Here is a 13,884-nt window from a genome sequence, read left to right on the forward strand (position 1 = left end):
GAACACACAGGCGAAGAGGGAGAAGAGTGGGTTTTCTCAGTTCGTGTCAGTGAGATTCTTCCGTCATAATTCTGATTATTGATTTGAAGTTATTTCAAAATTTAAGTGTACAAAATTTAGTTTAGATATTAAAAGATTATAAGTTATATTATAACTGCAACTGTAAAAAGATTAAATATATATATATATATATATATATATATATATATATATATATATATATATATATATATATATATATATATATATATATATATATACATCTAACGAGAACACACAAGCCTGGTGTTGGCTTTGTGGTTAGGGTGGTGGCTTGGGATCCTTGGTTGACTTCGTGGTTCAAGTGGTGGCTTGGGATCCTTGGTTGGCTTAGTGGTTAGGGTGGTGGCTTGGGATCCTTGGTTGGCTTCGTGGTTCAGGTGGTGGCTTGGGATCCTTGGTTGGCTTTGTGGTTCAGGTGGTGGCTTGGGATCCTCGGTTGGCTTCGTGGTTCAGGTGGTGGCTTGGGATCCTTGGTTGGCTTCGTGGTTCAGGTGGTGGCTTGGGATCCTTGGTTGGCTTCGTGGTTCAGGTGGTGGCTTGGGATCCTCGGTTGGCTTCGTGGTTAGGGTGGTGGCCTGGGATCCTAGGGTCCTGAGCTTGAGTCCCATTAGCTGCTGAATTAACACCAGTTGGGGTTGACTCACCCTGCCATCCTTCTGAGGTCAGCAAAATGAGCACCAGTGTACTGGAATTCGGGGCACTGCATCAGCGGCATAGCCCCGCCCCTTACCAATGAAGCAAGCAGCAAGCCAAAAAAGACCGCGTGAAGGGAGAACTTTTGAGTGAAGAGGAAGAAGAAGGGGTTTTCTCAGCTCATGTTGTTAAAAATTATTCCTTGATAATCCCAATTGATTTACCGTGATTTCAAAATTTAAGTGTACATAATTAAGTTTTTTAATTATAGCAATATATTTTATCAGCTATATTATAAATTTATAACTTTTGAGATAAAAAAAATAAAAAGATCTGTGAACACGGAGGTGAAGAAGAAGAAGACGAAAAGGAAGTTTAAGAAGAGGAGGAAGAAGAAGAAGAAGAGTAGGAGAAGGAGGAGGAAGAAGAGGAGGATTAACAAGAAGAAGAGGAAGCACAGGAGGCCCCAGAACGCCAAAAGAGCGGATCGTGTGTGTCTCACCTGGAGCAGACGTTCTGAGAGACCACCGACAGAGGAGTAACATGATACAAAGTTGAGAGACCCATTAAAATCGGAGTGGAGATTGGAAAAGCGTCCAAGGTGACCAAACCATTTCTGCTGGTTCCCTTTTGGAGAACCGAATAAGAAAAATTGTTCGCCTGTCGATAACTTCATTATCTCTTGGGGTAATATCAGGTATTTTGGAACTCGAGGAAAGGGGAAACCATGGAAGATGAGAGATTGAATCTAAAATAATGATGGATTACATGAATGCTTGTTCTCAGTGGTGCAGTACTATCTTGCCATGGTGTGCAGCCTGTGGCTGCTGGTTGCCTCATTTTCTGGGTGTGCAGCTGTGCCACTGATGCAGTGCCCTCTATTACCGATACAATGGTACCCATTTTGCTGCCCTTGGAAGGATGACGGGCTGAGTCAACGCACCTGGTGTTAATTCAATGCACAACATCCATCCATCCATCCATCCATTGGGACCGTACTCTGTGCAGAGCGTTGATGCTGCCTCCGCACTCTCCTTGGCTATCGGGCACAATCCTGGACGGGTCGCCACTCCGACACAGGATACCAGCAAGCCAGCACTCATTTTGCCGACCTCTGAAGGATGACAGGCAGAGTCAACCCCAACTGGTGTTAATTCAACATCCGAGTGGTATTTGAACTCAGGATCCTAGGAACCCAAGCCACCACCCAAACCATTACGCCAACACCGGGCAAAATGCCCGACAGGGCCTCAAAATCAAGACCCTACGATCTTAAGCCAGCCACCCTGACAGTTAAGCGAACACAACACTTTCGGACAGTACTCTCTCTCGCTCTCTCTATCGAGTGCAGCCTGTGGCTGCTGGTTGCATCATTGGTTGGGACGCAGCTATGCCGCTGATGCAGTGTCCCCCTTACCAGTACACCGGTGCTCATTTTGCTGACCTCAGAAGGATGACGGGCTGAGCCAACCTCCTGGTGGATATTAATTCAGCGGCCAACGGGGCTTGAACTCAGGACCCTAGGATCCCAAGCCACCACCCTAACCACTCAGCCAACACCAGGCTTTGGACAGTACTGAAGAGTTGGAAACACAATAACCCTTCACTTGTGGCTCATCTTGCAAGCTGCAAACTGTCATCCTGGTGTTTGACAGGCAGGGCGATTCGTCATTGTGTGTGCCATCCTTCAGATGGACGTTAAGCCGGGTGTCCCATCTCCTAGCATTAGTTGGTGGATTGTGAAAGATTCCAGGGTGCCCTTCACCAATAGTAGGTGAACTATCGGAGGAAACGTAAACAAATTGCAAATTCCTGCGCTGATTAGCCATTCAGAAGGCAATGGCAAATGTCCTCGTCAAGCAGCAACAGAATTGATCAATCTTCTCAATCTCTTTCTCTTAATGAAAAAAAATTCACTCATGATTGTTATCTTTTCTAATTCCGCACTCTCTTGATGGTGTGTGAATCTGGTTCGGATGGTGTGCCAACATTTCTCTCTTTCACTTTCCCTTTTCCACTTCTTTCAAAGTTCTCCATTCTGTCACTACCCATTTGTGTTTCTCCTACTCACTCGCTCTGTACACCTCAAATCAGGCACTCATCTATGTGAACTTTTACTCGCACACTACTCTTCATGTTTCCATGGTTTCTGCGATGTGTTTTAAGGTTTAATCAATCATGTCTGATTGTATGCTTATTCTGACACGTTCACAGAGCGAAAATAATTAATTTATTTCTATAATCTTCCTTTTGGGGGTTGAGAAAGAGCTTGATTAGAAAATGGACACGTTACGTACGAAAGGCGTTTAAGAGTTACATGCGTGTGGAATCACTAATCGTGCGATGATCACCCGTTCAAAGTTAGTCGCTATTCTCCGAAGAGTGATTATGTAATGCAAGATAAAAAAAAATACCAAATCACAAGCATTTAAATAATAAATAATCTTCTACACGTCAGCAAGAGCATGTTTAAGATTGCGTTTAAGGTCCTGAAGCAAGCATTAGGCAAAAATGGTATAATTAGAACTGCAATTGTACATTCACATACTTCCTGGCAGTTTAAGATAACTTTGGAATCACTATAGGTTATGCTGTTTTGGTTTATGTACTGCAGTAAGGTTTTCTGGTAACTGAAGAGATTGCAGTAGTCTACAGAGAATTACTACTTAATACACGAGTTAAAACTATAGTTGGTTTCAGTTCTAATTACAGTACTCTGCAGAGAGATTAACTATAGTAAAGGGACAAAGAAGAATTGCATCTCTTATAATTGGTAGTTTACTTGGGACAGTGAATAATATGGATGTGTTACGAGTGCTTGAATTAGCTCAAAAGGAGGCAGAAGAGGGTCGGAATAGGGCAGTTCACCGACATGCATTATCAATCTTCGAGGATAGATGCAATCCTCTGAAGAAGTACGACAATATCAAATTTGTCCAGAGTTACAGACTCTCGAAGGAATCATTTTTGTTGACTGCCGAATGTAGTGCACAATTATTTTTTTCTCTTCATTTATTATTTTGTAGATACATCAAGACTTGCATTGCACCCCTGAAAGATTGTTAAAAAGTGAACCGAATCGATATCAAATAGCTCTCCTGGCTCCAACAAAACGAGACAAAAAATAATTACGTATTAAATTCAGAGTTTAAAAAGTTAAAATTGCACAAGTTTTTATTATATCCACAAGTTTTTCTTGCAAATCGCAAGATTGCAAATTTAAAATTGCAAATTGCACACAAGTTTTTCAAGGTACGTATGTCCAAAAAGGAGAACACTTATAATTAAGGTCAGACATAAAATAAACCGGGATGGGTAAGTTATGAGAAGGAGTCATTCACATCTGGCACCGACCAATGCTTTTTGAGGTTCTTAATAAAAGAGTTTGGACCAAAAATAAAACTCGACGACATTGGCAGGAAGAGTATCCCACAGACGAGGGAATCTGATAAAAAGGGAATGATATTATACAGCATTTGTTCTCGAGCAGTGCTGAATAAATTTTACATTCTGGACACGTCTTGGATGAACATTAACAAAATTATCAACAGCAATTGGTGTCAAATCTGTCATACAAAATTTTTGAGATCAAAACGACAAATATTTAAAACTGTTCATCAAGAATGACAGACTCAGCTAGGATCAATGGAGGGAATAATCAATATTGTCACCACCATAACCCGGTATACGTCACCTTGATAGACCGAGACAGGATTGTGTGTGTGTGTGTATGTGTGTGTGTGTGTGTGTCTGTGTGTCTGTGACCGCTGTTTCTCGACAACCACTGGTCCGATCTAATTGAAACTTGTCAGATATATTGCTGGGGACCTGAGGATGTGCCTTTTCAAGGTTTTATATTAATCGGACAAGTGCTTCCCAAGTTATGGCCATTTATTTACCAACCAATGACAGGAACCGTTGCTGCGGCCATTTTATATCAACTAATGACAGGAAGCGTTGCTGCGTAGCCGTGGTCGATGGCTAACAGAAACTCAGCCGCGTTCGCCATTACGGGGTTTTTCTCTCCTCTCCTCTCCTCTACTCTCCTCTCCTCTCCTCTCCTCTACTCTCCTCTCCTCTCCTCTCCTCCCCTCTCCGTGTTTTTCTTTGCGAAAAGGCAAAATACATTGGCGCTAATTGAATAATTGGCCATTAAAACTAAATTGCGAATAATCATAACTGCGATATGCGAACTTCCGGATCGTGACGATTACTGTATTCTTTCTCGATTTTTTTTCTTGATTTATCGACTGACTATTCTTTCTTTCTCGATTTTCTTAAACACAATGCCTCAATCCAGTCAGTGACGATTACTGTATTCTTTCTCGATTTTTTTTCTTGATTTATCGACTGACTGTATTCTTTCTTTCTCGATTTTCTGAAGCACAATGCCCCAATCCAGTCGTCGTTTACGACAGCGAAGGAACGGCCTGGCTGGTTGTTTGAAAGTTTTTTTTTTTTTGCACATACGGCCACGCACGTACAGGCACACGAGAGCGAAGGAACGGCCTGTGTGTTTGTTGTTTGTGGAACGCGGTTTGAAAGTTTTTTTTCTTTGTTTGCACGTACGGCCACGCACCTACGGGCATGCACGAGTCTATCTATAATTCCAGCAATCTGTGTGTGTCTGCGACCGCTGTTTCTCGACAACCACTGGTCCAATCTAATTGCAACTTGCCAGGTATATTGCTGGGGACCTGAGGATGTGCCTTTTCAAGGTTTGATATTAATCGGACAAGTGCTTCCCAAGTTATGGCAATTTATTTCCCACACTTATGACAGGACACGGTGCTATGACGTCACGATTGACGTCACAATTCTTTATTTTTTTATTTTTTGCACGTACGGCCACGTACGTATGGGCACGCACGTACGGGGCCCGCACTAGTAACTTATAAGTTATATTATAACTTACAAGATAAATAAAGAATAGGTCAAAGGAGAACACACAGGCGAAGATGGAGAAGAGTGGGTTTTCTCAGTTCGTGTCAGTGAGATTCTTCCGTCATAATTCTGATTATTGATTTGAAGTTATTTCAAAATTTAAGTGTACAAAATTTAGTTTAGATATTAAAAGATTATAAGTTATATTATAACTGCAACTGTAAAAAGATTAAAAATATATACATCTAAGGAGAACACACAAGCCTGGTGTTGGCTTTGTGGTTAGGGTGGTGGCTTGGGATCCTTGGTTGACTTCGTGGTTCAAGTGGTGGCTTGGGATCCTTGGTTGGCTTAGTGGTTAGGGTGGTGGCTTGGGATCCTTGGTTGGCTTCGTGGTTCAGGTGGTGGCTTGGGATCCTTGGTTGGCTTAGTGGTTAGGGTGGTGGCTTGGGATCCTCGGTTGGCTTCGTGGTTCAGGTGGTGGCTTGGGATCCTCGGTTGGCTTCGTGGTTCAGGTGGTGGCTTGGGATCCTTGGTTGGCATCGTGGTTCAGGTGGTGGCTTGGGATCCTCGGTTGGCTTCGTGGTTAGGGTGGTGGCCTGGGATCCTAGGGTCCTGAGCTTGAGCCCCATTAGCTGCTGAATTAACACCAGTTGGGGTTGACTCACCCTGCCATCCTTCTGAGGTCAGCAAAATGAGCACCAGTGTACTGGAATTAGGGGCACTGCATCAGCGGCATAGCCCCGCCCCTTACCAATGAAGCAAGCAGCAAGCCAAAAAAGACCGCGTGAAGGGAGAACTTTTGAGTGAAGAGGAAGAAGAGGGGGATCCTCAGCTCATGTTGTTAAAAATTATTCCTTGATAATTCCAATTGATTTACCGTGATTTCAAAATTTAAGTGTACATAATTAAGTTTTTTAATTATCGCAATATATTTTATCAGCTATATTATAAATTTATAACTTTTGAGATAAAAAAATAAAAAGATCTGTGAACACGGAGGTGAAGAAGAAGAAGAAGTGAAGGAAGAAGAAGAATAGCAGGAAGAAGAAGAAGAGGAGAAGAAGAAGAAGAGGAGGAAGAACAAGAAGAAGAGGATGCTCAGGAGGCCCCAGTACGCCAAAAGAGCGGATCGTGTGTGTCTCACCTGGAGCAGACGTTCTGAGAGACCACCTACAGAGGAGTAACATGATACAAAGTTGAGAGACCCATTAAAATCGGAGTGGAGATTGGAAAAGCGTCCAAGGTGACCAAACCATTTCTGCTGGTTCCCTTTTGGAGAACCGAATAAGAAAAATTGTTCGCCTGTCGATAACTTCATTATCTCTTGGGGTAATATCAGGTATTTTGGAACTCGAGGAAAGGGGAAACCATGGAAGATGAGAGATTGAATCTAAAATAATGATGGATTACATGAATGCTTGTTCTCAGTGGTGCAGTACTATCTTGCCATGGTGTGCAGCCTGTGGCTGCTGGTTGCCTCATTTTATGGGTGTGCAGCTGTGCCACTGATGCAGTGCCCTCTATTACCGATACAATGGTACCCATTTTGCTGCCCTTGGAAGGATGACGGGCTGAGTCAACGCACCTGGTGTTAATTCAATGCCCAACATCCATCCATCCATCCATCCATCATCCATCCATTGGGACCGTACTCTGTGCAGAGCGTTGATGCTGCCTCCGCATTCTCCTGGGCTATCGGGCACAATCCTGGACTGGTCGCCACTCCGACACAGGATACCAGCAAGCCGGCACTCATTTTGCCGACCTCTGAAGGATGACAGGCAGAGTCAACCCCAACTGGTGTTAATTCAACATCCGAGTGGTATTTGAACTCAGGATCCGAGGAACCCAAGCCACCACCCAAACCATTACGCCAACACCGGGCAAAATGCCCGACAGGGCCTCAAAATCAAGACCCTAAGATCTTAAGCCAGCCACCCTGACAGTTAAGCGAACACAACACTTTTGGACAGTACTCTCTCTCGCTCTCTCTATCGAGTGCAGCCTGTGGCTGCTGGTTGCATCATTGGTTGGGACGCAGCTATGCCGCTGATGCAGTGTCCCCCTTACCAGTACACCGGTGCTCATTTTGCCGACCTCAGAAGGATGACGGGCTGAGTCAACCTCCTGGTGGATATTAATTCAGCGGCCAACGGGGCTTGAACTCAGGACCCTAGGATCCCAAGCCACCACCCTAACCACTCAGCCAACACCAGGCTTTGGACAGTACTGAAGAGTTGGAAACACAATAACCCTTGACTTGTGGCTCATCTTGCAAGCTGCAAACTGTCATCCTGGTGTTTGACAGGCAGGGCGATTCGTCATTGTGTGTGCCATCCTTCAGATGGACGTTAAGCCGGGTGTCCCATCTCCTAGCATTAGTTGGTGGATTGTGAAAGATTCCAGGGTGTCCTTCACCAAGAGTAGGTGAACTATCGGAGGAAACGTAAACAAATTGCAAATTCCTGCGCTGATTCACCATTAGGAAGGCAATGGCAAATGTCCTCGTCAAGCAGCAACAGAATTGATCAATCTTCTCAATCTCTTTCTCTTAATAAAAAAAAAATTCACTCATGATTGTTATCTTTTCTAATTCCGCACTCTCTTGATGGTGTGTGAATCTGGTTCGGATGGTGTGCCAACATTTCTCTCTTTCACTTTCCTTTTTCCACTTCTTTCAAAGTTCTCCATTCTGTCACTACCCATTTGTGTTTCTCCTACTCACTCGCTCTGTACACCTCAAATCAGGCACTCATCAATGTGAACTTTTACTCGCACACTACTCTTCATGTTTTCATGGTTTCTGCGATGCGTTTTAAGGTTTAATCAATCATGTCTGATTGTATGCTTATTCTGACACGTTCACAGAGCGAAAATAATTAATTTATTTCTATAATCTTCCTTTTGGGGGTTGAGAAAGAGCTTGATTAGAAAATGGACACTTACGTACGAAAGGCGTTTAAGAGTTACATGCGTGTGGAATCACTAATCGTGCGATGATCACCCGTTCAAAGTTAGTCGCTATTCTCCGAAGAGTGATTATGTAATGCAAGATAAAAAAAAATACCAAATCACAAGCATTTAAATAATAAGTAATCTTCTACACGTCAGCAAGAGCATGTTTAAGATTGCGTTTAAGGTCCTGAAGCAAGCATTAGGCAAAAATGGTATAATTAGAACTGCAATTGTACATTCACATACTTCCTGGCAGTTTAAGATAACTTTGGAATCACTATAGGTTATGCTGTTTTGGTTTATGTACTGCAGTAAGGTTTTCTGGTAACTGAAGAGATTGCAGTAGTCTACAGAGAATTACTACTTTATACACGAGTTAAAACTATAGTTGGTTTCAGTTCTAATTACAGTACTCTGCAGAGAGATTGACTATAGTAAAGGGACAAAGAAGAATTGCATCTCTTATAATTGGTAGTTTACTTGGGACAGTGAATAATATGGATGTGTTAGGAGTGCTTGAATTAGCTCAAAAGGAGGCAGAAGAGGGTCGGAATAGGGCAGTTCACCGACATGCATTATCAATCTTCGAGGATAGATGCAATCCTCTGAAGAAGTACGACAATATCAAATTTGTCCAGAGTTACAGACTCTCGAAGGAATCATTTTTGTTGACTGCCGAATGTAGTGCACAATTATTTTTTTCTCTTCATTTATTATTTTGTAGATACATCAAGACTTGCATTGCACCCCTGAAAGATTGTTAAAAAGTGAACCGAATCGATATCAAATAGCTCTCCTGGCTCCAACAAAACGAGACAAAAAATAATTACGTATTAAATTCAGAGTTTAAAAAGTTAAAATTGCACAAGTTTTTATTATATCCACAAGTTTTTCTTGCAAATCGCAAGATTGCAAATTTAAAATTGCAAATTGCACACAAGTTTTTCAAGGTACGTATGTCCAAAAAGGAGAACACTTATAATTAAGGTCAGACATAAAATAAACCGGGATGGGTAAGTTATGAGAAGGAGTCATTCACATCTGGCACCGACCAATGCTTTTTGAGGTTCTTAATAAAAGAGTTTGGACCAAAAATAAAACTCGACGACATTGGCGGGAAGAGTATCCCACAGACGAGGGAATCTGATAAAAAGGGAATGATATTATACAGCATTTGTTCTCGAGCAGTGCTGAATAAATTTAACATTCCGGACACGTCTTGGATGAACATTAACAAAATTATCAACAGCAATTGGTGTCAAATCTGTCATACAAAATTTTTGAGATCAAAACGACAAATATTTAAACCTGTTCATCAAGAATGACAGACTCAGCTAGGATCAATGGAGGGAATAATCAATATTGTCACCACCATAACCCGGTATACGTCACCTAGATAGACCCAGACAGGATTGTGTGTGTGTGTGTGTGTGTGTGTGTGTGTGTGTGTGTGTGTGTGTGTGTGTGTGTGTGTGTGTGTGTGTGTGTGTGTGTGTGTGTGTGTGTGTGTGTGTGTCGTCCATAACTCTAAAACCATGAAACCTATCGACCTGAAACTTTCCATGCATTCCAAGGAAACGCCAAAACGAGTGAATAAATGAAAACTGGGTGTTATGGTTAAATTAAACATCCCTTTTGAATATTATTAACAGCCTTATTTAATTATCCTTTATCAAGGCTCATCCTTGGTCACCTCGCTTTCCCTCGCTGAGGTATTCACCATTTCTTTTTGGCCTGCTCAACAATGCCTTGACTTGGAACAGGCTGCAACGGTTTCTCAGCGAAAAAGTGTTTTTTCATTGTCCACACTCGTCACCGAATGCCTAATCATCATACCAACGAATCACTGAATACATTGCATGCAATGCTTATAAACACCCTGAGACGCCAGTGTTCATGGCTTTATTTCATTTCCACACATGCCATAACCTCTAGAATCTCTTCATTTGAGATGAATTTCAAAATTGACCTTCTTTATTGTCGTCTATCTCTCCCCTCCCCCCACCCCTCTCCCTCTCCCACCCCTCTCCCTCTCTCTCTCCCACCCCTCCCCTGCTCCCCCTCCCTCTCTCCTCACTCCCTCCTCCCTCCCTCCCTTCTCTCTCTCCCCTCTCCCCCTTCCCCCTCTCCCCCCTCCCCTCAATCATCTCTCCCTTGCATACCTTCCCTTCCTCCTCTCTGTATTTGGGCTGTATTTATATTTGCTAGTAATTAATATTGTCACCATTGTGACCCAGTATACGTCTCCTTGGGAGACCGAGACAGGATCATGTAAATCTCCTCTGTAGTCCCTCCAGAGAGGATTGCTGGGAGAGTGTACTCTGCTATGAAACAGAGGCAGCATACTCAAGGATGGGTCGAACAAGAGCACAGTAAAGCTCAACGAGTGTGTGAGCAGCTTCACAAACCACAAGTCTTCTGATAAACCCAGTCATTCTAGTTGCTTTTGAGACAATTATGTTGACACGGAGCTTCCAGGTAAGATACTTGGAAATAGAAAAGCCCAGATATTTGTAATGGTCAGTGATTTCAAGAGTTTGGGAAGCTATGGTGTCAACTGCTTTGCGTAGGTTTCTAGAACGAGTGAGGGTCATCAATTTTCATCCATCAACATTGAGTTTAATCTTATAAAGAGAACACCAGTTACATGAAGAAGATATTGGAGTGAATTCTGGAAGGGAGGATAAGCAAGAGTGTGGCGAGGGAGATGGGCACAAAACAACAATGGGCACAAAACAACAAATTCTCGAAAGGGAAGACCCTCTCGAGAGCAGGACCGAGCTGCTCCTATGGTTGGCAGTGAGTGCCCCGGAAGCAGTGGGGGAAAGAGAGTGGTATTTGCACTGTATATGTGGAAGAATAGCGTTGCTCAGCAAGTGGGTTGCCCAGATAGCTCAGATGTTATGGAGCACTGGTATGGTTTGCCAGAGGACTTGGGTTTGATGCCTCGTCTGGGCCTGGAATTTTTCACATGTATTTGTGATGTTTGTTCTATCCTGTCCATTTCTCATTAACAAACTAAAAGTCAATTATTATTGGTGTTTTTGTCTCTCTCCCACATTGTTCTCCCACTTCTCCCAAAAACAGTATCTCATTGTCGATTATATTCATGTTCGTGTGTCTCACACAGATTCCTGCACATGAAAAACTGCAGGAATTTTTGGGGTCTGTGTGGAGAAGCATATCCAACGTACTCCCCACCTCTTTCCTTGAGGTATGATCACACCCTTCATTCCAGAAACAACAACAAATATTTCGCCACATTTTCCTCTTTCCACTAGGTTGTTTCATTCCTGAAATGCACGTACTCTGGAATCTTTGTCTTTTCAGTAAAATAACTTATTTACGATTATTGGTGTTCGTGTGTCTCACACAGATTCGTGAACGTGAGAACCTGCAGGAATTTTTGGGGTCTGTGTGGACAAGCATTTACAACGTCCTTCCCACCTCTTTCCTCGAGGTATGATCACACCCTTCATTCCAGAAACAACAACAAATATTTCACCACCTTTTCCTCTTTCCACTTGGTTGTTTCACTCCTGAAATGCACGTACTCTGGAATCTTTGTCATTTCAGTAAAATAACTTATTGACGATTATTCATGTTCGTGTGTCTCACACAGATTCCTGAAAATGAAAAACTGCAGGAATTTTTGGGGTCTGTGTGGGCAAACATATCCTACGTCCTTCCCACCTCTTTCCTCGAGGTATGATCACACCCTTCATTCCAGAAACAACAACAAACATTTCACCACCTTTTCCTCTTTCCACTAAGTTGTTTCACTCCTGAAACGCACGTACTCTGGAATCTTTGTCATTAAAGTGAAATAACTTATTGTCGATTATTCATGTTCATGTGTCTCACACAGATTCCTGAACATGAAAAACTGCAGGAATTTTTGGGGTCTGTGTGGGCAAACATATCCAACGTCCTTCCCACCTCTTTCCTCGAGGTATGATCACACCCTTTATTCCAGAAACAACAACAAATATTTCACCACCTTTTCCTCTTTCCTCTTGGTTGTTTCACTCCTGAAATGCACGTACTCTGGAATCTTTGTGATTTCAGTGAAATAACTTATTGACGATTATTGGTGTTCGTGTGTCTCACACAGATTCCTGAACATGAAAAACTGCAGGAATTTTTGGGGTCTGTGTGGGCAAATATATCCAATGTCCTTCCCACCTCTTTCCTCGAGGTATGATCACACCCTTCATTCCAGAAACAACAACAAATATTTCACCACCTTTTCCTCTTTCCACTTGGTTGTTTCACTCCTGAAATGCACGTACTCTGGAATCTTTGTCATTTCAGTAAAATAACTTATTGTCGATTATTCATGTTCGTGTGTCTCACAGATTCCTGAACATGAAAAACTGCAGGAATTTTTGGGGTCTGTGTGGACAAGCATTTACAACGTCCTTCCCACCTCTTTCCTCGAGGTATGATCACACCCTTCATTCCAGAAACAACAACAAACATTTCACCACCTTTTCCTCTTTCCACTGGGTTGTTTCACTCCTGAAATGCACGTACTCTGGAATCTTTGTCATTTCAGTGAAATAACTTATTGTCGATTATTCATGTTCGTGTGTCTCACACAGATTCCTGAACATGAAAAACTGCAGGAATTTTTGGGGTCTGTGTGGGCAAATTTATCCAATATCTTTCCCACCTCTTTCCTCGAGGTATGATCACACCCTTCATTCCAGAAACAACAACAAACATTTCACCACCTTTTCCTCTTTCCACTTGGTTGTTTCACTCCTGAAACGCACGTACTCTGGAATCTTTGTCTTTTCAGTAAAATAACTTATTGTCGATTATTGGTGTTCGTGTGTCTCACACAGATTCCTGAACATGAAAAACTGCAGGAATTTTTGGGGTCTGTGTGGGCAAACATATCCAATGTTCTTCCCACCTCTTTCCTCGAGGTATGATCACACCCTTTATTCCAGAAACAACAACAAATATTTCACCACCTTTTCCTCTTTCCTCTTGGTTGTTTCACTCCTGAAATGCACGTACTCTGGAATCTTTGTCATTAAAGTGAAATAACTTATTGAGGATTATTGGTGTTCGTGTGTCTCACACAGATTCCTGAACATGAAAAACTGCAGGAATTTTTGGGGTCTGTGTGGGCAAACATATCCAACGTCCTTCCCACCTCTTTCCTCGAGGTATGATCACACCCTTTATTCCAGAAACAACAACAAATATTTCACCACCTTTTCCTCTTTCCACTGGGTTGTTTCACTCCTGAAACACACGTACTCTGGAATCTTTGTCTTTTCAGTAAAATAACTTATTGACGATTATTCATGTTCGTGTGTCTCACACAGATTCCTGAACATGAAAAACTCCAGG

At 42.5% G+C, this 13,884-nt stretch overlaps 1 protein-coding gene across 1 annotated transcript in view; it reads left to right on the top strand.

Annotated features, from left to right (window-relative positions):
• LOC147022150 (histone-lysine N-methyltransferase NSD2-like) overlaps positions 1 to 12,601 on the top strand; it is a 110,224-nt gene extending 97,623 nt beyond the window's left edge. Inside the window, exons 7-9 of the mRNA XM_085890483.1 lie at positions 11,648 to 11,731; positions 11,894 to 11,977; positions 12,586 to 12,601. Coding sequence (XP_085746609.1) covers positions 11,648 to 11,731; positions 11,894 to 11,977; positions 12,586 to 12,601 — 184 coding nt within the window. The remainder of the gene's footprint in view (positions 1 to 11,647; positions 11,732 to 11,893; positions 11,978 to 12,585) is intronic.
• Positions 12,602 to 13,884: the final 1,283 nt, after the last annotated feature.

Source organism: Eptatretus burgeri, chromosome 8 (genome assembly GCF_056783735.1).
Source record: "Eptatretus burgeri isolate ZD-2024b chromosome 8, Ebu_testis_v1, whole genome shotgun sequence".
Lineage (NCBI taxonomy): Eukaryota > Metazoa > Chordata > Myxini > Myxiniformes > Myxinidae > Eptatretus > Eptatretus burgeri.